Source organism: Schistocerca piceifrons, chromosome 4 (assembly GCF_021461385.2).
Source record: "Schistocerca piceifrons isolate TAMUIC-IGC-003096 chromosome 4, iqSchPice1.1, whole genome shotgun sequence".
Taxonomy (NCBI): Eukaryota; Metazoa; Arthropoda; class Insecta; order Orthoptera; family Acrididae; genus Schistocerca; species Schistocerca piceifrons.
The window spans coordinates 32894180-32919311 of NC_060141.1; the positions used below are offsets into that span (position 1 = coordinate 32894180).

Consider the following 25132-nt stretch of genomic DNA (forward strand, 5'->3'; position numbering starts at 1 on the left):
GCAGATTGTATGTACCTGGATGCCAACGTCCAAAGGCTTTTCCGTGGACATTTCAGGTGCGGTTCTGGATTCTCGAGCTGCAGCGAGTGACCGTTGCAGGTAGCGAGAGGAGAACCGCACCGGAAATGGCTTCGGGAAAGCCCTTGGACGTTGGCATCCAGGTACATACAATCTGCGACCGCGAGCTCGATTCCAGGCCATCACCACCAATGGAGGGTGAAGCTTCGACAGTGCCGGCCACTCGTGCTGCCGAAACGTCAGAAAAATCATTAGATGAACGTCGGCCGAAGAACCCGAGACAGAAGCCAACAGGCAGTTTGTCAACAAGTGGCTACGAAAATCTTAACAAGTTTTTATTCACCGTTTCTCCATTTCGAGGATCACTAACGTCATTTTTGTTGTTTATTTTTGTTGATATTCAACAGGATTTTTTCTCAAGAGTTCTGACTGTTAATTTTCAGTGTTAAACTAACATTACTGGAATATGAAAAAAGTTCTTGTCAAAATTTTGTAGCTATATTCCATAGCTCGTTGGATACCCTCTACTTAATAATGTGAGAATATGATCTCAGATCGCTGAACAAAAAAGGTGGCATTTATATTCATGTTAATAATATAAAAAAGATGTACTTTGGACTGTTGGTGTTGAGTCTTTGAATATGAATAGCAGTTATCTGTCTGTCGGATTCTGAAATTCAGAATGGTATGAAGAGGGAGAATCTTCCCTCGTCGTGAGGAAGCAGTAGATGTAACCTAAAAATTCACAATATCCGGTCCTCCTTGTGGTAATTTAAATCTATTTAATTATTTTCAATCATTTATGATGATAATGGAGGTGAAGACGTCACAGACATGACATATTAATCGTCTACACAATTTAGAGGAATGCGTATTAACATTTGAGTGACAGCAAGGTCTTGCATTTTGGTCTACACCTTTTAACACGTGTTTGTCTGGAGAGTAGCCATGTACGGTAAACAACAACTGTTGATAGTCACTCCTACAAAAGGTTCAGAACTAAGCTCGAACTTTAGATGAGCACCACAGCTGGGTGAAAAATACTGTCACCATATGCAGGAAGATTTCCTCTTGCCTCTGCGTCCTACAGAATTTGGGGAAAAAATTTACACAGATATATGAACCATGAAATTTACACAGATATATGAACCATGGACCTTGCCGTTGGTGGAGAGGCTTGCGTGCCTCAACAATACAGATAGCTGTACCGTAGGTGCAACCACAACGGAGGGGTATCTGTTGAGAGTTCAGACAAACGTGTGGTTCCAGAAGAGAGGCTTTTCAGTAGTTGCAGGGGCAACGGTCTGGATGATTGACTGATCTGGCCCTGTAACACTAATCAAAATGGCCTTGCTGTTCTGGTACTGCGAGCGGCTGAAAGCAAGGGGAAACTACAGCCGTAATTTTTCCCGAGGGCATGCAGCTTTACTGTATGATTAAATGATGATGGCGTCCTCTTGGGTGAAATATTCCGGAGGTAAAATAGTCCCCCATTCGGATCTCCGGGGGGGGGGGGGGGGGGGGACTACTCAAGAGGACGTCGTTATCAGGAGAAAGAAAACTGGCATTCTACGGATCGGAGCGTGGAATGTCAGATCCCTTAATCGGGCAGGTAGGTTAGAAAATTTAAAAAGGGAAATAGATAGGTTAAAGTTAGATATAGTGGGAATTAGTGAAGTTCGGTGGCAGGAGGAACAATACTTTTGGTCGGGTGAATACAGGGTTATAAATACAAAAGCAAATAGGGGTAATGCAGGTGTATGTTTAATAATGAATAAAAAAATAGGAGTACGGGTAAGCTACAACAAACAGCATAGTGAACGCATTATTGTGGCCAAGATAGACACAAAGCCCATGCCTACTACAGTAGTACAAGTTTATATGCCAACTAGCTCTGCAGATGATGAAGAAATTGATGAAATGTATGATGAGATAAAAGAAATTATTCAGGCAGTGAAGGGAGACGAAAATTTAATAGCCATGGGTGACTGGAATTCGTCAGTAGGAAAAGGGAGAGAAGGAAACATAGTAGGTGAATATGGATTGGGGCTAAGAAATGAAAGAGGAAGCCGTCTGGTAGAATTTGGCGCAGAGCATAACTTAATCATAGCTAACACTTGGTTCAAGAATCATGAAAGAAGGTTGTATACATGGAAGAACCCTGGAGATACTAAAAGGTATCAGTTAGATTATATAATGGTAAGACAGAGATTTAGGAACCAGGTTTTAAATTGTAAGACATTTCCAGGGGCAGATGTGGGCTCTGACCACAATCTACTGGTTATGAACTGTAGATTAAAACTGAAGAAACTGCAAAAAGGTGGGAATTTAAGGAGATGGGACCTGGATAAACTGAAAGAACCAGAGGTTGTACAGAGTTTCAGGGAGAGCATAAGGGAACAATTGACAGGAATGGGGGAAAGAAATACAGTAGAAGAAGAATGGGTAACTTTGAGGAATGAAATAGTGAAGGCAGCAGAGGATCAAATAGGTAAAAAGACGAGGGCTAGTAGAAACCCTTGGGTAACAGAAGAAATATTGAATTTAATTGATGAAAGGAGAAAATATAAAAATGCAGTAAATGAAGCAAGCAAAAAGGAATACAAACGTCTCAAAAATGAGATCGACAGGAAGTGCAAAATGGCTAAGCAGGGATGGCTAGAGGACAAATGTAAGGATCTTATCTCACTAGGGGTAAAATAGATACTGCTTACAGGAAAATTAAAGAGACCTTTGGAGAAAAAAAACCACTTGTATGAATGTTAAGAGCTTTGATGGAAACCCAGTTCTAAGCAAAGAAGGGAAAGCAGAAAGGTGGAAGGAGTATATAGAGGGTCTACACAAGGGCGACGTACTTGAGGACAATATTATGGAAATGGAAGAGGATTTAGATGTAGATGAAATGGGAGATATGATACTGCGTAAAGAGTTAGACAGAGCACTGAAAGACCTGAGTCGAAACAAGGCCCCAGGAGTAGACAACATTCCATTAGAACTACTGACAGCCTTGAGAGAGCCAGTCCTGACAAAACTCTACCATCTGGTGAGCAAGATGTATGAGACAGGCGAAATACGCTCAGACTTCAAGAAGAATATAATAATTCCAATCCCAAAGAAAGCAGGTGTTGGCCTCGGGCATGGATGTGTGTAATGTCCTTAGGTTAGTTAGGTTTAATTAGTTCTAAGTTCTAGGTGACTGATGACCTCAGAAGTTAAGTCGCATAGTGCTCAGAGCCATTTGAACCAAAGCAGGTGTTGACAGATGTGAAAATTACCGAACTATCAGTTTAATAAGTCACAGCTGCAAAATACTAACGCGAATTCTTTACAGACGAATGGAAAAACTGATAGAAGCCGACATCGGGGAAGATATGTTTGGATTCCGTAGAAATGTTGGAACACGTGAGGCAATACTGACCTTACGACTTATCTTAGAAGAAAGATTAAGGAAAGGCAAACCTACGTTTCTAGCATTTGTAGACTTAGAGAAAGCTTTTGACAATGTTGACTGGAATACTCTCTTTCAAATTCTGAAGGTGGCAGGGGTAAAATACAGGGAGCGAAAAGCCATCAGGCCCTCTCTTACATCTAACCATGCGTTCTACTTATTTTACATTCATATGTTTTAGTAGGCATGTTAAACTACATCTAGTACAAAAAGTGAAATAAACAATTTGAACGGTACACCTGGAAAAATACATACATATAGAGTTTATATTCTTAGGTCACAAGTACTGTTATAATTAGACATTATTGCAGAGACAGATTTTAGATAGGAGTGCTGGCAGCAGGGAGTATGAGGGAGACTCATGGTGAAGGGAGGAGAAGAATAGAGACATGATGAAACATAATTAAGGAAATATAAAGGAAAAGTAGATTGCGTGGCTAATAGAGATAGATGAAGAGGAAGGCATCTCAGGAGACGCTAGCTTTGCTATTTGACAGATGAGGGGATTGTCCTTGTACATTAATTTTGTGGAGAACTTTATGAGGATGATAGTAGGAAATGCTTCAACTTCTTCTTAAAAGCAGCAGGAGATCGAATTTTGCGCAAGGTAAGAGGCAGTTTGTTCCAGAGGCGGACAGCGGCAACTGAGAAGGAGTTTGCAAAAGTTTTTGTTTTGTGAGTGGGCACAGTTAGGATACCAAATAAGAGTGACCTCGTGTTTCGATTATGATGACATGACAGGTTTTTAATCTCTGAAGCAAGGTAGTGGGGTGCTTGCGCGACGAGGAGTCGGTGGAGTAGACATAGAGTGTGGTAGTCACGCAATTTGTCCGTCCGCAGCCACCCTAGCTCGGAGTATGAAGCACTAACATGATCATATCGGCGAACGTTGCAGGTGTAACGCACACAAGCGTTCATGGTTAGCTCTAGCCGTCTTTTGTTTTCACTACTCATGCCTTGTTGAATCACATCACAATAGCGGAGGTTCGGTAGAACGAGTGCTTGCACGAGCTGGCGTTTCAAGTCCTGTGGAAATATGTTCCGAAACTTATTGAGAGCATAGAGACAAGCAGACGTCTTTCGGCACACTGCGACTGTATTCTCCGCCCAGTTTAGATGCTCATCCAAAGTTACACCCAAGTTCTTCACTGTTTTCTGATATGGTATTGGAGTACCGTCGAGCAGAATAGGAGGTAGCCGTTCGCGGAAATCTGAACTTATTAATTTCTGATGGGCTATTAAGATTACTTGCGTCTTTTTTGCATTTAGTTTAAGCCCCAGGTTTTTCGCCCATGTCACTACTGAAGACAGAGCATCATTCATCTGAGCGATTGCAGTGTTTACATCTTCAGGTCTGGCGCTTAGGTAGAGCTGGAGGTCGTCGGCATAGAAATGATATTTACAGAAGGACAGAACCGACGAAATATCGTTGACATATAAAGAAAACAAAAGTGATCCTAAGACTGATCCTTGTGGCACTCCCGAGGAAACATGTTTCCAGGAAGATTTTTCATTTACGCAGACAACACATTGCTGTCTGTCTTTTAAGTAGCTTTCAAACCATCTCATTGCACTATCAGAGAAATTAAGCTGTTGCATTTTTCTGAGCAATATGTCAAAGTTAACAGTGTCAAAAGCTTTGCTGAAGTCCAGTAGCGTCAATATTGTTGCCTTTCGATTGTCGATGGCATATTTCAGGTCATCAGTTACTTTAATTAGAGCAGTGTTTGTGCTGTGATGTTTACGGAAACCGGATTGAAATTTGTCATATAGGCTGAATTCATGCAAGTGTTCAGTGATTTGGTCATGAACAATCTATTCAAGTGCTTTTGAAACAGCAGGCAGTATGCTAATTGGTCGGTAATCACTAGGCAGTTGCGGGTTTTCGATCTTAGGGATGGGTCGAATTAGGCTTCTTTTCCATGCAGTGGGATATATTCCGTTCACGAGGGAAAAATTAAATATGTCAGTTAAGACAGGTACTAAGATATCGGCAACATTCTTAATCATGGTTATACCGATACTGTCGTTGCCTATTGCATCAGAAGAGATTCTCATTACTGCTTTTCTTGCCGTATTTGTTGTTACATGTTTTAGATGGAGTAGGTATTAAAATCCATGGAGACGAAATAAAGACTTTGACGTTCGCCGATGACATTGTAATTCTGTCAGAGACAGCAAAGGACTTGGAAGAGCAACTGAACGGAATGGACAGTGTCTTGAAAGGAGGGTATAAGATGAACATCAACAAAAGCAAAACGAGGATAATGGAATGTAGTCGAATGAAGTCGGGTGATGCTGAGGGAATTAGATTAGGAAATGAGGCACTTAAAGTAGTAAAGGAGTTGTGCTATTTGGGGAGCAAAATTACTGACGATGGTCGAAGTAGAGAGGATATAAAATGTAGACTGGCAGTGGCAAGGAAAGCGTTTCTAAAGATGAAAAATTTGTTAACATCGAGTATAGATTTAAATGTCAGGAAGTCGTTTCTGAAAGTATTTGTATGGAGTGTAGCCATGTATGGAAGTGAAACGTGGACGATAAATAGTTTAGACAAGAAGAGAATAGAAGCTTTCGAAATGTGGTGCTACAGAAGAATGCTGAAGATTAGATGGGTAGATCACATAACAAATGAGGAAGTATTGAATAGAATTGGGGAGAAGAGGAGCTTGTGGCACAACTTGACTAGAAGAAGGCATCGGTTGGTAGAACATGTTCTGAGACATCGAGGGATCACCAATTTAGTATTGGAGGGCAGCGTGGAGGGTAAAAATCGTAGAGGGAGACCAAGAGATGAATACACTAAGCAGATTCAGAAGGATGTAGGCTGCAGTAGGTACTGGGAGATGAAGAAGCTTGCACAGGTTAGAGTAGCATGGAGAGCTGCTTCAAACCAGTCTCAGGACTGAAGACCACAACAACAACAACAACAACAACATATGCGAAGTGCACCCAGTGAAATTTGCACGCAAACAAAAATCTGTGAAACGTGCACCCAATGTTCCTGTAAGCTACCTGCTGAAGGACGCGATGTACCTGCATCCCCAGACGCTCCCTGTGAGGCACGGTCCTCGTCCACCCGTGGCTAACTGCCTGTGCAGCCACTGTCTGTACGACTTTAGCTTTCGTAGGGTTCGGTTTGTACGCCATATGCATTTCTGTGCTTGTAGTTTCGATATGGAAGTGTCAACGACCATCCACGGTAGGCCATGTGACCACTACTAGGGTTACATGATCATTATTCAGAAGCATCCGACCCACCTTACATTTCAAGGCGGTGGGTTAGTCTGTACTGTTAATAAAATAAATAAAATAAAATAAAAGTTGTGCATTATAAAGAGAACCAAAGCAGATGGGATTGTGAGTTGGCGCTCTCAAAACATGTCCGAGTAATGCTTAAAACCAGAGACTGTAAGATGGTTAGTTCAAACGAGCATCAGTGTGAAGCACCGGATGACGCTCGCTTAGAAGCACAAAAGACGAGTCAGGCGAAGAAGAGATCACGAGAGGAAGAGACTTCGACTCCTAAAATCTATGCTGAACTCTTCAGTGTAACTCACAATCGCGGTATGATTTTGCTACTGAAATCGTAGAGCAGCAAACAATAAAGAGGACGTTATACAACCGACGGGAAAAATCACAAGGAAATCAGAAAGAACCAGAATCACGACAAGAAATTTATCTTCAAGCAGGGGTACAGGGTGCTATGAATGACGGTAACAGAATCCTCTTAAGTGACCAAATTTTGGAAACAGGAGAATTGTTTTTTAGTGGTAAAACAGGAAGAGCGGCCCTAAAGAGTAAACAAGACTATTTTTATGGATTGGACCTCGAAATGCTGTAGCAGGCAGTTTCCTTAAATATACTCTAGTCATGAAGACTTTGTGTGAAACAAATGTTTATACCGTGGCATTTGCATTCTTACCAAACAAAAGAAAAGACAAATATACCTGCCTTTTCAGCAATGTCATCGATCGTGTTGTTGTTGTTGTGGTCTTCAGTCCTGAGACTGGTTTGATGCAGCTCTATCGATCGTGTATCAGAGTGGAATCCTAAAAATGTCGCTGTTGATTTAGAATCAGCTGCGATTTCTGTGCTAAAAGTTGTGCTCCCATTGGTTGAAATGCGTGGCTGCCATTTCCACATGACGACTCCTCTCTGAAAGAAAGTGGTCAGTGCGACTGGTCAGTCAGGCCTGCCTACCGGTGTGTGGAGGTGGTCTGCGGTTGGGTTTCCCATCAAGGGTCTTTTCTACCTTTAGACATAAGTTTGTTTGAGTAAAGGTACCACAGCCGAGTGAAACCGTTTTGAAACTGTCTCTTCTGCGCATGATCAGCTTCGTGACAGTTTCGACCGTCGGAATCCTTTGGGTTTACTGGAACGCATATTTCGCGTATTTCGTTATTTGACCACATTAACGCTAGTTGCTCAAATGGTTCAAATGGCTCTGAGCACTATGGGACTCAACTGCTGTGGTCATAAGTCCCCTAGAACTTAGAACTGCTTAAACCTAACTAACCTAAGGACAGCACACAACACCCAGCCATCACGAGGCAGAGAAAATCCCTGACCCCGCCGGGAATCGAACCCGGGAACCCGGGCGTGGGAAGCGAGAACGCTACCGCACGACCACGAGATGCGGGCAACGCTAGTTGCATCTTTGCTCTCTTTGCGCTGCTCAAATGTTTCTCATCCAAATAATGAAACAGTGTACTCAGTACGTATTTTTTCATCCTTAGCACTACGCACATTACGCAGAAAGCCACACACACACACACACAAACACGCATACATACACAGTGTGAAATTTCATATGCAGTATGACTGATGTTTTGCGTATGTGTGGTTTTCTGCATAATGGAGGAGAGACAGCAGTTTATAAGCTCAAAAAGACGACTACAGTGCAAGACAGGCAGCACAACACACAAAATACTATGTTTGTATGTAAACATAGTGTATTTCACGAGTGCACATCATAATAGTGTAATATGAAGCTATGCTTGGTAAAACTGAAATATGGACGTGAAAATGACTATGAGTGTGTAACTAAGTGGCAAAACTATCACCACAGCATAACTGTAATAATGGTACTTCTTCTTTATTGACCTCCAAAAGTACAAACATGTACATGAATGTATAAACACCCGAAGATTGGCGCAAGCCCGAAACCGGTCGTGTGAAAATAAATAACCTTTTATCGTGACTGGTAGCAGATAATTTTCTACACCCTATAAAGGAACAGTCACGGAGTTCGACAGCATCCACTATGGTTAAAATTCACAAAATACTAATGTAAATATTTGATTATGACAACGAGAAATTCTCGAAACGCATCGTACTAAATATGAAAAAATACGTAAGTCAAGCGTTTTGGTTCACATAAGTGATCGGCACTTCTAGGAGAAACAGTGATACAAAATGTTAACTGAAGAAGTTCTTAATTATTCCTGACTTATCTTTCCTCATTAACATCCCGTTTTCTTTTGCATATTTTGATTAAATGCATATGAGACAAATTTGATAAGCTTAGCTCATTGATTTCGGTAACACAAATTTTGTTGCTGATTGACAATACAGTGCAGATAATTAGTACCAATGTTAATAAACTACAATGTATTAAATGCCCAAACATGACAAATGTTGGAAATCATCTGATTTGAAGAAAAATTATGGTTGGTTTAGTTGATAGGGAGTGGCTGCAATGTGTCCACTGGTTATGAATGTGGTATGCAGCTTAATTTCATTAATATATGTGTAACAGCATAGCATGCTTATTTCTACCTATGAGACCGCCCCTTTAAAGTACGTATGAGACCTCCCCTTTAAAGTGCAGTCCAAGTTAATGTGTGCATGTCATTTATAGCAACGAATATAATATATGATCCCCAATTATCGGGTCTTGGTCCGCTTCCGTAGCGCAGCGGTAGCGTTACCGCCTACTACGCAGGGGCGCCCGGGTTTGATTCCTGGCAGGGGACTGCGTGTTGTGTGTCCATCATCATTGACACGCTAGTCGCCATAGTGGCGTCAGCTAAAAAGACTTGCAATACGGCGGCCGAACCCCAAAGGGGATATCCCGGCCAATGAATGCCATACGATCATTTCAATTTTTTTCATCGGGTCTTGTGAACGGATCCTTGTATGGAAGAGAGAAAATTTATTCATTTTGATAGCGAGTCAACAGACGGTAGTGAGATCCTTTTGCTTTCGTCACGCCAGTCTTATATACGCACCACATTTCTGCAGAAAAAAATCCACGAAGCGAATAAAAGTACACTAGGATGTATTAAATTTTCACAAGGTTGAGGTGCACCTTTCCTTTAAAAGGCTAGCTGGAACACAGAACGATACGAGACTGAACACAAAAGGCTAAGCGCTTGCAGGCGCTGATCTCTTTGGAAAAGTGTTATTAAACGCTTTGGATGCAGTCAGAAGAATGTCCATTGATCAGTCGACACTAGTCGCAACCGTCCATTGGCCATCCCTCGAACAGCATTCATCCAATCACAAACTACGGAAACTGAGATAATGCCTGCATAGAACGCATTCGCGTTGTTCCAACGGTTGCTACTGTATCTCGAACGAGCCTATTTAAAGATAGCACAGTGTCGGCCTAAGTGTTTATCTCTGCGGCAGTGCCCGTAGACTGGTCGGCGGTGGCCTAAAACAGTCGGAAGAGCCGTGGCGATCTCCACAGCGGCCGTCCCTAGAACCGATCAGCCGGTGGGAAGGGGCACCTTTAGTTACGTCCGTGTGCGAGACGTTTTTCGGGTCTCACTGACATCAGACACTGAACGGGCATTTTGGACCGATCCACAAACTGACACCTATCCATGCGGTTCACTGTTAAAATTTCGAGAGTGTACGTTCCCAGAAGAGTCAGCCAAAATAATAATTACCTCCTCTAACGTGTATAAGACACGAACACGTGGGAGGGGGAGGCGACACTGGTACACAAAGTACCCTCTGCCACACACTACGAGGTGGTTTGAGGAGTACGAGTACACACGTAGCTGTAAGCGTGTAAAGTGAACCAGTACTTTCCATGAGAATCCACTCTTGGCATCTTCTGATGAAATGTTGAGAAACGACCTTCTCCCTCATAGAAGTGTTATTGTGGTTGTAGGGACAGAACTAGAATGTTTCCGAATTTGCTTCTCCTCGTGCACACTCCGCAAGCACAACATCAAAGAAAATCAATGACATTAGTACAACGTGCCCTTCGCTGTGAAATAATTAATGGATTTCGGCGTTTAGATCAAGAAAAAGTTGTAAAAATCCAACTTGTTTTTATGCAGTTGAAGTCAATCACATTCTTCCGTTTACACAAATCGGTGGCACTTAATTGGCAGTTTTAACTGTGTAGTTATCATAAGATTTGTAACGACTTTCACATCGCTAGGACACTTGTATTGCCGATTTCGTCGTTTAGTACGTATCTACGTCCAAAAGCCTAGAACAGAAGTATTTTATCGTCGTTTAAATATTTACTATAATCTGAATGACAAAAAAGATAAGAATGTACTCACCAAAGGTTGGTTTGAACACGTCAGTGCTATACTAGACATTATCCTATTACGGGGTGGCTTGTCCTCGCCTTCCTCCGACATTTGAGTCGAACTACCCAATCGGTTATAGCAGGACATATTGTTTAATATGGTATCCGAACAACGCTGCAATTTGGTGCTCTCCGCATTATAAAATCTTTGCGAGAGGTAGAAGACGCGAGAAGTGAGAAAATATCCTAGAGCCGACTGAAGAGTCGTCGTCTTTGGATTCATAGTGTGATACTTGCTCACTCGGCCATTCTCAGTGCTACAGACGGTATTCTACACATCAAAAATTTAGTCGGCGATTGGAACAACTGCACCAGACAATATTGGTCACTGTCTCAAAAACAACGCATGTGTTTTTCATTTAAGCCGTTGCAGCCAGGTGTCAGCCAGAGCTCTTTTCGGTAATATACACGTGCATAGGCGTATAACTCTGTCTCTGAGAGCGAGGTGGCGCAGTGGTTAGACACTGGACTCGCATTCGGGAGGACGACGGTTCAATCCCGCGTCCGGCCATCCTGATTTAGGTTTTCCGTGATTTCCCTAAATCTTTCCAGGCAAATGCCGGGATGGTTCCTCTGAAAGGGCACGGCCGACTTCCTTCCCCATCCTTCCCTAATCCGATGAGACCGATGACCACGCTGTCTGGTCTCCTTCCCCAAAACAACCAACCAACCAACCAACCTGTCTCTGAAAGAAAACAGTTGTGTACCTTTGTCAGCTTGTTGTATTCGAGGTCTTTATTTTCTTCGTATAGTACTACGTCCACTTGGATAAAGCTGACAATTTACCAAACAAAAAATATAATATTTTATAATACATTTAAAATAAACGTGTAAATATACATTCAAGTGAATAACTATATTTTAATACTGCATTAAAACAGTATTTAAACGATGTCATAGCTAAGAAACGGCTCAAACCTACGCTTTAATTATCATTTTAAAGTTCCACTTTCAGAAAAGATCAAATATATGAGAGTAATATTAAAGCCATATTACACAACATAACCCCAACACATCAGGCTGGGTTCAGAAGCAAGGATTCCTAAAGAAACTAAAGACATCAGTGGCCCTTCTTGATCTGTCAGCAGCATATGACACTGTGTGGCTAGATGGACTCCTGTTGAAGTTAAAAAAGCATGTACCAAGTAAGAAACTGACGACACTTGTGGGAAATATGTTAACCAACCGCTACTTCAAGGTTAGCATTGGACACAAACAGAGAAAGTCATTTAACTTGGAAAATGGGCTCCCTCAAGGGTCCGTCCTAGCACCCCTACTTTTCAATCGGTACACCAGTGACGTGCCAAGCACTGCTAGCGCAAAGTTTTGCTATGCCGGCGACCTTGCCATAGCCGTACAAACCAGCACACTTGAGGAAGGAGAAGCAATATTATCTAGAGAGAAATTCTCAGCACATACTACAAAGCATGGAGATTCAATCCAAATGTAGTATTGAACTAAATAGCGAGTTGTTCATTTCGTTTCGTTTTACTGATGGAAAGGCCATTTTTAAAGCTTCTCGGCGGAATGGGGTAGATAAATGCAGATATATTTGCTGAATGGGGACAACTAGCGTGCTTGGCAGTGCCTGGTTACCTAGTTAGTTTGTAAACTGCTATGGCAACTCACTCTTTTAGTGGCAAAAGTCAATGATTGGTGGCAGAAAATCCTCCAATTCTGTGTCCTAGACAGAACTCTACAACAGTTTCTTACGCATTAATTCATATAAATAAGATTTTTAAACACTTCTCCTTAGATATCTGCTCCTCTCTTCTTACGAGCTTGCTGACGTTCATAGTGAAGTCACGCTCTCTTTACTCACAATTACAAAAGGTGGTGGTAACCTGACTTCAGCGTGCTGATAAAATCGATACAGCTGATTTACAGACACTACTCACAGAAACGAACTGAGTCCCGTAAAACCGATGTTTTGAGTGAGCTATCAAATTCTGTTCATAGCTAATACGTAACCATGGGAGCGAATATCGATTTCCTTAATTCGATTTTCGTGTTCCGCATCTTGCGTCGCGTTGAATGGAATTACACAGCTGCGACAAGGCAGTAATCGAGGAGTGAATTACACCGGAGGCCTACTGGAGTGTAAATTCAGGTATGCCATTACCGAACACCATTCGCAGAAAACCACAGATGATGGGAAAACATTGGTGTAGCAAACTCGATTCACGCCCAAGAAGTAAACGCGATAGCGAATATCAATTTTCGAAATTCAATTTTCGTGTTGTGCTCCTCGCATTGCAGTGAATCAGGTCATCTGGCTACGACAAGATTATAATGGAGGAATAAATGATAGCGGTAGCCTACTGCAGTAAGAACAGCTAGATCTAAGAGTGAATTCAGGGTTTTACTCTTGTTTTATGCAAGAGTTTTTCCATGTTTGGGTAATATAAGCAGGCTTCAATGTGCTGACGATATGAAGCAGGTGATTCACAGACATCGTTCGCAGAAAATCACTGATCCTCTGAAAAGCAGTATTTGGGCTATGTTGTGTACATAGTTCCGCGTAGTCAGCGCGTACACAACTTTCCCACTAGAGCGCGCCCCGCTAAGCGCAGGCGCAGCGCTCGTCCGTCTCCGCACTACGAGAAGGCGCTGTCTTAGAGACGGACCAAATTCTGCTTCCGCCGATCCGCGTATTAATATGTAACGCAGCCAATGAGATTGCTGCTAACGTAGAACCTTTTCTCCCTGCGGATCACACTCGCGCAGTGATACCTGAACGCGCGAGGTATTATAGCAAGTGTACAGACCTCCGAGTAGTCTGTACCAGTCTATAGTCAAGTTTCAATCTGCGTCTAATAAGATTATCATATTCCTGTACATAGCGATGAAAATAAATGTACTGACACTTTGTCAAGTATCAGAGATATGTGAGAATAAGATTAACGTACCAAGACCAAATGAACTTCAGACTGTCAATTGTAAATAGCATCCAGAACAAGTTATTTCTATGCTTGTTATTATTTTAAAAAATGTGTGTGAAAATTAATCAAGTTCTGTTTAAAGTTGGTCACCGTCAATCTGCTACTCTAAGCGTGCAAGTGGCATTTCTATCGTCTGACCTAACGGCAGAAGATAAGCACGCCACGATAAGACCACGAGACATATTGCTGACACTCGCCTACTTCGTTAGAGCGACAAGTCAAATAATCTGATGGTGTGTGTACCGAAGGTCTTACAGTACGCACACCACAGGCTAGCAAATCCGATTTAGGCCTGACACGTGACGTAGATAGCGAATATCGATTTGCGAAATTCGAATTTGGTCTCCCGCAAGCTGTATCGCATATAAACGCAGTGAATGAAGTGACCTACGCAGTAATCGTGGAATGCATCATATTGACAGCTACTGGAGTGGTGTGAGATGGCGCGGAAATCGGGAAGTGTGCGGCGCGGCGCGGCACTCTGCCGGCTATCGGGCGCCGCCGCTGCGCTGCGCTTCTGGAGGCGGCGGCGCGCGGGCCGCGCCAAGGCTGCGCCGCTATCTGCGCCTACGTGACAAATGGTGACGCCGCGCCCGCCGGAACAATAGCCGCCGCCGAGTGACCGCTCTGCGTCAGCTGCCTGCCGGCCGCGCAGCGCACCGTCTGCTGCGCACCACGCAGGCCAGCCCGCGCCTCCCGCAGTCTGTCCGCGTCCCACTTCCTCACAACGCTAAAACTCAACATCCCAAAGTCACATCTGTGCGAGGTTGTTTCAGAAAGGGTTCCTCACATACATAACCGTCTTTGCACTTGACTAATGGAAGGAAGAATAAAGAAAGAACACTATACTTTCGCCTCTGTCGACCAGAACAAAGCCTTCGAAGACATAATTCGGAATAATATACTCGCAATCGCGAGGTGACTGACACTGAAATACAGTGACAGATGAGTAACCTACAACATGTAAAAAAACCGAGTGGGAGTTGTAGAAAATGAAGCGAGGTTAGATGGTGGTACGCATAAGCCCCGGCTTTTGTTAAGCTTTTAAGCGATGACGTAGACGACGCACAACTAGGGCCTGTTCTACCTTAACGAAGATATACCAGCCTATGCCGTTCTCATTTCTATATCGTATGTTCTGAGCCCAAGAGCCAACGGTAAAACAATGCTACAAGCGGAGCGAATGAGGCAAAGCCGATACCAATCTGCTCGCGCGTCGCTCCTACTCAATCGTCTTCAGAGGAGCTAGTGCGAACGAACGTTAGTTCCTTTAACTAAGAATTTTTATTTCGACATAAAAGTGTCTTAGAAAGAAGACTGAGCGATTAAGAACACTCAGCACTTAGTTGCTATCACAATTGCCAAATAATAAGGCTATTCACTGAGTGTTTTGCTGCTTTAAGCACGTTTAAGGTTAATCTCGAAAAAAACTGATTACAAGTAATTATTAAGAAACCAATGAAAATACTCAAATGAGTCTATTTCTATTTGAAATATGTAGTCTGGCTTTCAGCGCAATATGTACCGACTAAATATGACGGCGAGTCCGGCTTCTCTAGTTTTTGACCTGGCGGAGCTCGTTACAGAGTGTGAGGAGGGTTGTAGTTCATCCTAACTGTTGTTTCCACTTCGCGCTGCAGAAGCAAAGAGGATAGGGAAAGAAAAAAATTACAATAGAACTGACAATGCAAGGAGACCACAGAACAACATTAAGTTTCACGTATGATGCATCCCTTCCGTCCGAAAGCAACGAAGATTTACAAGAAGTGTTGAATGCAACAGACGACACAACTACCACAGAATATGGCTTCAGCACAAAGAAAGATGAGACGAAGCCGGCGAAATGAAGCAGAAAAGAGAACAACATGCTCAATGCATTTTGAACAACAGCACTGCAGGTTATGGAAGAAACGTCCTATCCAGGAAACAAGAAAGACTACGCAAGAAAGACAGCGCAAGTAGATTGGTGCAGGCGAAGAATGTTTTTTCTCGATATAGAACGATTTTCTGGCCGTATGTTACAGGATCGAAAAAAAATTTCCTGAACGTCTGCGTCTGGGGTACAGTACAGTATCGATGTGAAATGTGGACAGTCGCGAGGCCATAGAAAAGTACATGTGGTGGTACGAAAAGATATCAATAATTAAGTTCGTGAGATATCTGGTAACACATCTAGGGTTAGTTAATTCGGAACACGAAGGGATAGTAGAAGGAAACTGTTTTAGGAACAGCAAGAGTGAGAATATGTGAATATGTAAATAGCTTATCGAGAAGGTCGGATGTCGTAGGTGTCCAAGAGATAAAAAGACTAGCAGAAGAGATGTAGGACGGCATTTAAACCAGTCATCAGACTAATGATATTACAAAAAAGTTAATTCACATAAAGTAAATTCATATCAAAGAGTCTTATGATTTTTCCCTTGAAACATAGCTCCTTCTCATTAGCAGTGAAACCATTTGCGAAGTAATGAAATAATTATACACCAGTTCATTCAAACTAGCAAGTAGTTGAGAGAACATGGGAAATGGACTGTAATTCATTGGAATAATCTTAAGGAACTGTACTTTATCGATGATGGAAATGAGATACAAAACTGTTGCGCGACCAATTCTCGAAAATTATTCGCCGCCATGGGACCGCCGTGAAAGTGGATTAACGAAGAGGACGGTGTAAATTCAGTAAAAAAGCAGTAGGATGAGTTAACGGTTCGTTTAGAGGGTGCGACAGCGTCACATAAATGTTCAACAATCTTCACTGAAGAGAAGCGCATCACATGAAAGCAAACTGCTAGAATCCGAAAATATATCTCCAAACACGGTACAAATAACGTGACTTCCTCCAACATGCATCGTTTTGATGACCGTGACGCTAAAATTTGAGAAAATAGCCAGGGGCCGATTCGGCAGTTCTATTTTTTTTTTCTCTCTAATGTTACATGCGTGGTCGAGGAGGGGATGAGAAACTGGTAATTTTATGTAGCCTCCGCCAAACACCGTCCTGTGGATTACGGAGTGCAAATAAAGTTGCAGATCGACGATGCATCTGTCGAACATCGCTTTAGCACCGTTAAGATATGCAAGGGATTGCTGGGACAACATTGTAGGATGTTCCTCGGTATCGAACGAATCTAAAGGCAAGTAACTTAATGCATCGCAGTGCGGGGAGAGGATAAAAATTATTAGCGAGGCGCGGGCTTCTTGCGAAATGACGAGAGGTAGCCCGCTGTAAATATGCGGCCGATAATTTGGGAAGGTCGGCGAGCAGGCCGAGGGGCCGCCTCGGGCCGAGGGAAGGCCAGGCGAACAAAGGGCGAGCCGGCAGCGCCGCACGTGTGCTAGGCCAGGCGGCCGGCTATCGAGCCGGCGCGGCCCGGTCGGCGGCGCGGCGTCGCGGCTGGCGCCCGCGAGTCGCGGCGTCCGCGCGCGGGGGTTGCGCCAGGCGCCGCGAGTGGGGCGGGGGGAGGGGGGGGGGCTAACCGGGTGCGGCGCGCGGGGGGCGGGGGCGGGGGGCGGGGGAAGGCGGCAGAGCCCGGCCGCGGCGGGGGCGGGGGCGGGGGGCGGCCAGCTCTCCCGGCCCTGCCTGGCCTGGCCGGGCCGCCGAGCGAGATAATGAAGCCGGTCTGCGTCACGAGCCGCTGCCCAAGCCGCTCGCAGGAAGCTAGGGGTGACACGAATAGCGCCGCCGCCGCCGCCGCCGGCCGCCAGCTACCGCTCGCTGCGCCTCGCCGCGCCCACGCCCGCCGCCGCGGTCGCAGCTGTCGAACGCGAAGGGCTATCCAAAAGCGGGGCCGCTGCGCCACCGGTGCACGCATTAATACGCCAGCACCGTCAGATTCGAAAACTCGCGACGCGTTCCTCAGTGGCTCTCCGTGTCACTGTGAAGGTTTCGTACTCCTTTTACCGTCAGTACTTGGCTCCTCAGCTTCACTATGCTCAACAGTCGACGCTAGTACATCCGAAGTGCTCGCGGTCAAACCTTAGTCACAATTTGATCAATAGTGTGGAGATTAATGGAGAAGATCTACAGAAGAGCGGCTCGTTTCATCGCAGTTTCGTCTATTACGCGCGAGAGCGTTTTGGACGTGCTCGTGAAACTCCAGTGGCGGGCAGTGAAGGCGAGGATTGTGTATCCGGACACATTTGCTGTTAAAATTCTGAAAGCGATCGTTTCAAGAGGAGCGAAACAACACATTACTTCCTGTCACAGAAATCTCGAGAAACGACCGTGGCCGGAAAATCAGAGGAATAAGGAATCGTACAAAGGCTTACTAACAACCGTTCTTCCGATGCACCATTCGCCATTGGAGCAAGAAAGGGGCACAACTGATAGCGACAGCAAAGAAGTACCGCTCGCCACAAGTCGTGCAGCGGAGATGTGCAGATCAGGGTGGTTTCCAAACGGGGCGATCCTGCCTTTAGCGCGCCCCTAACCAAAAGGCGACGAGGGAGCGTAAGGAAGTAAAGCCGGTTTATAACTTACGTGGACTTTATGGAGGCCTTTGATTCGAGAGAATGGTGAGCCATGGTAGAATACATTGAGCGGAACAACAGGACTAGAATCACCTCTCTTTTCCGATTAGTTAATATGTTTCAATGCATATAACAGTTTAAGGTAGGCTACAATCAGTAACTTCACTATGTCGCCGTCTTTGTAATGTTAATGACGGCGACAGAAAGAAGGAAAACAGTTGAAACCTGTGCCAGAACGCAGCCTACATTTCTCCAAAACCACCGAAAGCACTAACGTAATTAATGATTTCTTGCGACGGACGGATCTTCAGCAGTGTCTTTCCTCCATTCCACGGAACAGTGCGAAGATGTTAGGCATTAGATAGAAGACGGTGACGCAACGTGCGACGGTTAGGAACTTTACGCCACCACATCCCTTCCTCTTGCCGAACAATAAGAATTCGAACAGCTACCCCGCTTGTGCCTATTACCGACCTCACCTACGAAGTGGGATACAATTTCTTCAAGAAATTTCAAATAAAAACGGAGGACTAGGCATTGTGGTTATCAGTTATGCCTTAGAATACACCTTTATTACCAGACATGCTGTTGGAAAAGCAAGTCCCGTTTAAGAAGACCCACAGTATCAGATAAATGTTGTTAAAATGTGTCACTGAAAGGGTTGAACTTATGAATCCATAGAAGAGTGAAAGGTGGCTGCACACAAAAAAGGTAATAAGACAACATTATCAATGGGGCATTATTAGACAGATGTCACGCTGCAAGAAGTTTGTAGTAGGCATAATGAACGTGGAGCTTGTGACATGAGATTTCAATGGCGGTACCTGGATAGGTCAATTGAGGAATTCGGAAAAGAACATGTAGCCCGTAAAGGAAAGGAATATGGATGAATTACGTAGTGCATTAGTACAATAAGAGGGAAAATAACGTTGTCTGGGTTGAAAACCTTCTCAGGTCATTGTTGGAAATGAGTAATGGCAAGGTGACAAAAATGATCTTAACAAATCTCTAAGTTTAAATCTATGATATTCATTTCACCAAAAACTACTTGAAGGTTTCATCTTCAGCGGTATAACAAAATAAGAAAGAATGGCTAGGATACTTTTGAACAGAAAATCAAAGAGTAAATAGTATCTGAAGATGAAACCAATATATAGCAACGAACGGGAGATGTATGAATCGTTGACGTCAAAGAAATGAAGGGATTAGAAAGGTTCACACATATGCAAGGAGACGATGGTATGATTGGAAAGAAGTAAACGACGTCCAAAAACTTCCTAATTACATTTTATTTTTAAATATAAAGAAGTGGAAGACACTTCGCTATTTTCCTGGTGTTACAGCTCCCCATTTTCGTCGGACTTCATGAGAATAGTCTCTCTGATGACTTCAGACAAGCTAAGAGGAAAACTACACTCACTTCTTATTATGTCAATCGCTATAGAATGTCACGAAATGCTGTTCATTCCTGTCTTCTGTAGTTTAGCGCTTACTGTTCTTTTTTATTTATTTTTTACTGGATCGAAAATTGGCGGCGTGTACCAATGCAGTCGTGTTTCTTTCAAGTTGTTTGAATGATACGACACTACAGATACATACCGCCACCTCGTTGACAATATCGAGACTAAAAATCGAAAACGGAAAGTTAATAATTCTGAAAGCCGATATTGTAAACGAGCCGTCCTTAGATAATTTCTTCCAGTGGTAGTTTCAGTTTCTGAATTTTCTCTCAATTTTAGTTTTCTTAATGTTAATTAGACGAAATTTCCAAATATCAGGGCGATGTCTTTTCTTCTCTCTCTCTGACTTCACATATTATTTGCTGTTCATTATCACCATACTAAACGGGCATTTCAATACCATCTTTCCCTCGGCTTCAGGAACTTTTCAATACATGTCAATAGCTGCATTCATGGAGAAATAACCGTTATTTTTCATGCAGATCTGGACTCAAAAAACATCTGACACTCTCAGTGGAAACTAACTGTAATCATTTTAGTACCAAGAACATTTTTCTAAAAGAAGATCATCTACGGCTCATTCCAGCTGTGGCCTACTGCCCATATGGCTGTCTTTCTTAAAAATATCCATACTGCAATATCTTCCTCGATTGGATCTATAATTGCTTCTTTGTATAAAATTCTCGAGGAACTGCCCAGATCAGACTGCTTAATTCGCAGAGCTAACAATACAAGTAGGAGCTAATCTATACTAAAATTCGAACATAATCTTCCTAACTCGTAAGCTTTTTTTCCACGTGTTTTGTAATCCGAGCAGCAACAGTGTCTGTTTCTATTAAGGAAAGACACTGAGAAACAACATACGGAGTAATTTTGATAGCCACAAATCATGGACATTTTTTCCTCGTTATTACAAACAACTGCACTTCTGTAAAGTGACTGACATTTGTTGTCATTTTTACATTGTTACAGGAGCAATAAAGATGTTTTTACGATAGACCCTACAACATTACTGAAGAGCTTTCATGGGTGATTCTTTTTGTTTGAAACTGAATATGAATGGGTGACAAAGAAGTATGCGTATATGTACGTGTGTGTGTGCAGCGCTGTACAGGTTGCCGACAACTAGGGTGTGACAGGAATAAGTGGAGTAGAGAGGGTGTGGAGCGGATGAGTTTATGAGGGTTAGAGTGTGAGGAGGGGTGGGGTGGAGGGGGGCGAGGGAGTTCAACGAACGCGCAGCGTAATTTAGCGAGTGTATTAACTCCCTCCGTGCTTGTTTGTTCGCTCAGTTTCTCCGTAAGTACACCGCAGGACACGAACGCTGTTCGAGTGTCGCTGCAGTTCCAGACTCTAAAACTGAAGACGAAGAGAACACGTGCTCGACGATGATTCCATGAGGTATTAGCAGCAACTTCTGGCAGTTTCGCCTCTTACCTCCCTCCAGCCCTCACACTTTTCACACAATCCTCCCAACACGCCACATATTTACAATTTTTGTTTATTCCCGTGTTTCGGGAGCCTTTCAACAGAAACACTTCCTTCTTTCGTTGCTCGACGGAGCAAACACGCAGGAATTGATGATAAGGTCTCTATAATCTACAAAATTGTGGAGCACTGCTGAAGAATGAAGTTATGTTAGCGGACTTTTAAACCTTTGCATCGTTTCTGAGACAGACTTCCAGAAATCCACGTCTATGATACACGTTTGAATGTGTTGCAGTTGCGTTACAGATTTTGATCAAGCACGTGCACCATTACAGAAAGTTGAAATCATTTAGCAATTGAAGCATACTAGTCTAACGCACTGTATGTTGCGCAAGAAAGGGCAGTTTGACATTTACGAGATGTTTTTAAGGTATCTGAGGTAAACTGACTGACTGCTCGTTGAAGAATATGGTACGTACTAAAACTATCTAACCGTATTTCTTACTTTTAAAACGGATGTCGACGCAAATATCTGGAGTGGACATAGTTAATATGAGAAATGCCTGCTTAGTACGACATATCATGTCAAACTACAAAATCTAATGCGACGCAAAAGCTTTACAATAGACGTCGTTTACTTGTTTCCAATCATACCATCGTCTCCTTGCATATGTGTGAACCTTTCTTATCCCTTCATTTCTTTGATGTCAACGATTCATACGTCTCCCGTTCGTTGCTATATCTTGGTTTCATCTTCAGATACTATTTACTCTTTGATTTTCTTTTCAAAAGTATCCTAGCCATTCTTTCTTACTTTGTTACACCGCTGAAGATGAAACCTTCAAGTAGTTTTTGGTGAAATGAATATCATAGCTTTAAACTTAGAGATTTGTTAAGATCATTTTTATCACCTTGCCATTACTCATTTCCAACAATGACCTGAGAAGGTTTTCAACCCAGACAACGTTATTTTCCCTCTTATTGTACTAATGCATTACGTAATTCAGCCATCTCGAGGATCACTCGACTTTAACCTTAGATTTTCGAAAAATAGTTCAAATGGCTCTGAGCACTATGGGACTCAACTGCTGAGGTCATTAGTCCCCTAGAACTTAGAACTAGTTAAACCTAAGTAACCTAAGGACATCACACACATCCATGCCCGAGGCAGGACTCGAACCTGCGACCGTAGCGGTCTCGCGGTTCCAGACTGCAGCGCCAGAACCGCGCGGCCACTTCGGCCGGCTTTAGATTTTCGAATCGACCGCTAGATGCAATGACGTTTTTACGTACGCTGCGCAACAGAATTAAACGATCACTTTTTCCAAACTCCGTAATTTTCTCCCATTGCGAAGCACAAGTTTGAAGTTTGGTTCAGAAGTGCCTACAACCTTCCTCCGCAGTATTGCAAAAGCTTGGCTCCGTGTGACGTCACCTTCGGGCTCGACGACGCTTCTAAGAACAAGGCGGCGACATAGGAGAAAGAAAGGCCGGAGCTAAGAAGTTCATGTGACGTGTAAAGCGGGATAATGATGTCACATTGACACCAAGTTTCACAACAAATCAGCCCATCACACGATGGGAAGGTCGTGACACCCATTGTTACCCACATTTCACCCATTCTGTTGGCGCCTCTGCAATGGAGGTCAGAATCGCGACGCCCAGGGTTGACATCGCTCGATTTTCTTATGAATGGCCGAGGAAAACGTTTCAGACAAACCGTCGCTCAAATCGACGCGAAAAGGCCTCAGGAGGTGGCTAAAGGGTGTCGATGAAAGGACTGCTTCCTTGGGACGTTGATTTCCACACATTTCGCGATTGAAAAAGACAGTTTGCAGTGCGATGAGGAACAGGAAGACGTTCTTGACAATCTTTGATGCTGCTGACCCCCCCCCCCCCTTTCACCTTGACGCTTCAGCCCTTCTCTAAAGACATTGTGGCCCAAAAACCCCTTGAGTGTGCTCTCATCTATTTGGAATGACGTGCGACCGCAATTTCTGGTGTACAGGGTGAAACCACTAGGGACCGTTCAAAACTATTCGACCAAATTTCAACGTGATCCGAACCAGCATAGGGTCATTATGCTTTTACGGTGCTCCTGTTTCAGGCCCTCCTGTGGCATGCTGATGGAGAGGTGTGACATTGTTACATGCGTGAATAAAACAGTAAAGGGTCCCTCTTCGGCAGTACCCCTGTGGAACCTGCCCACATTTATTGAGAATTTCTAAAATGTGCCTTTACAGAGAAAACACGCGCAGTAGTCTTACATGACTGCAGAAAGGCAAGTAGTGCTGGGAGGGTCAAGTGTTTGCCTACCTGCAGGCGCCTAAGACTACTTCGCAGGTTTTCTCCTTAAAGACACAGTTCTAAAATTCTCAATAAACGTGGGCGGGTGCCACCGAGAGTTTTGCCGAATTGGACGTTTTACAGGGACCCTTGGCGTTTTATTCGTACTTTGCTGCTTTGGATGATGATCGAATTTCGTCGAATGGTTTCCAATGGCCCCTAATGGTTCCATCCTGAACACCACAGCAAAACTAGCACCACAGCAAAACTAGCGGTCTCACTGCACTCCAAAAGTGTCCGTGCGGTTCTAGGCGCTACAGTCTGGAACCGAGCGACCGCTACGGTCGCAGGTTCGGATCCTGCCTCGGGCATGGATGTGTGTGATGTCCTTAGGTTAGTTAGGTTTAATTAGTTCTAAGTTCTAGGCGACTGATGACCTCAGAAGTTAAGTCGCATAGTGCTCAGGGCCGTTTGCACTCCAAAGGGGTGAGGTCGTTTTCAAGGCGGCTGCTGGGCCACAATGTCCTTAGAGAAGGGCTTAAGCATCAGGGAGATGTCAATAGTATCAAATATTGCCAGGAACGTCTTTCTGTTGCTGAGCACAATGCAAACGGTCATATCCGACCGAGAAATGTATGGGTATCAACGCCTCAAGGAAAGAGGTGGTTTCAAATGGTTCAAATGGCTCTGAGCACTATGGGACTTAACATCTGAGGTCAACATTCCCCTAGAACTTAGAACTACTTAAACCTAACTAACTTAAGGACATAACACACATCCATGCCCGAGGCAGGATTCGAACCTGCGACCGTAGTGGTCGTGCGGTTCCGGACTGAAGCGCCTAGAACCGCTCGGCCACGGCGGCCAGTTCGAGGTGGTTTCATTGACGCCCGTTGTACCAACCCATGAGGTCTTTTCTTGTCTACTCTCTGCGGCGGTATGTCTGAAATGTTTTCCCCGACGACTCGTAAGAAAACCGCGTGATTTCAACGCTGGACATCGCGATTCTGACTTTCATCGCAGAGGCGTCAAAATAAGGGGTGAAATGTGGGTAAGAGAGGCTGTGACGATGGTCCCATCATGTGACATGTCGACGGTAGCGTTGAGCTGAATTGTTATGAAATTTGGTGTCCATGTGACATCATTAACCCACTTTACACGGCATGTGAACTTCTGAGTTCTGGCCCTTTTTTCGCACGTGTCGACACGTTGCTGTTTGAAGTGTTATCGAGCCCGAATGTTACGTCGAACGGCATCAAACTTTTGCACCAATACAGGGTAAGGTGGTAGGCATTTTTGAACCATATTTCAAACTTATGCGTCGCAAAAGGAGATAATTACGGGGCTTTCAAAATGCGATACTTTAATTTTGTTGCGCTGCTAACATGCGGACATTATGTGATCACTGATCACATTCACAGTTCAGCACTCTCTTGTCGCTACGTACGACAGCCCGTAGATCAATCATTCTATCTTGTTCGAGGTCACGCACCTGCCAATAGTGTGCTTTCTGACGTCGGCA

General features: G+C 43.8%; 1 protein-coding gene across 1 annotated transcript in view; it reads right to left on the minus strand.

The window, feature by feature from the left end:
* Positions 1-14533: 14533 nt before the first annotated feature.
* Positions 14534-25132, minus strand: part of LOC124795571 (WASH complex subunit homolog 1-like) — a 150800-nt gene continuing 140201 nt past the window's right edge. Inside the window, exon 4 of the mRNA XM_047259643.1 lies at positions 14534-14723. Within this exon, the coding sequence (XP_047115599.1) occupies positions 14534-14723 (190 nt within the window). The remainder of the gene's footprint in view (positions 14724-25132) is intronic.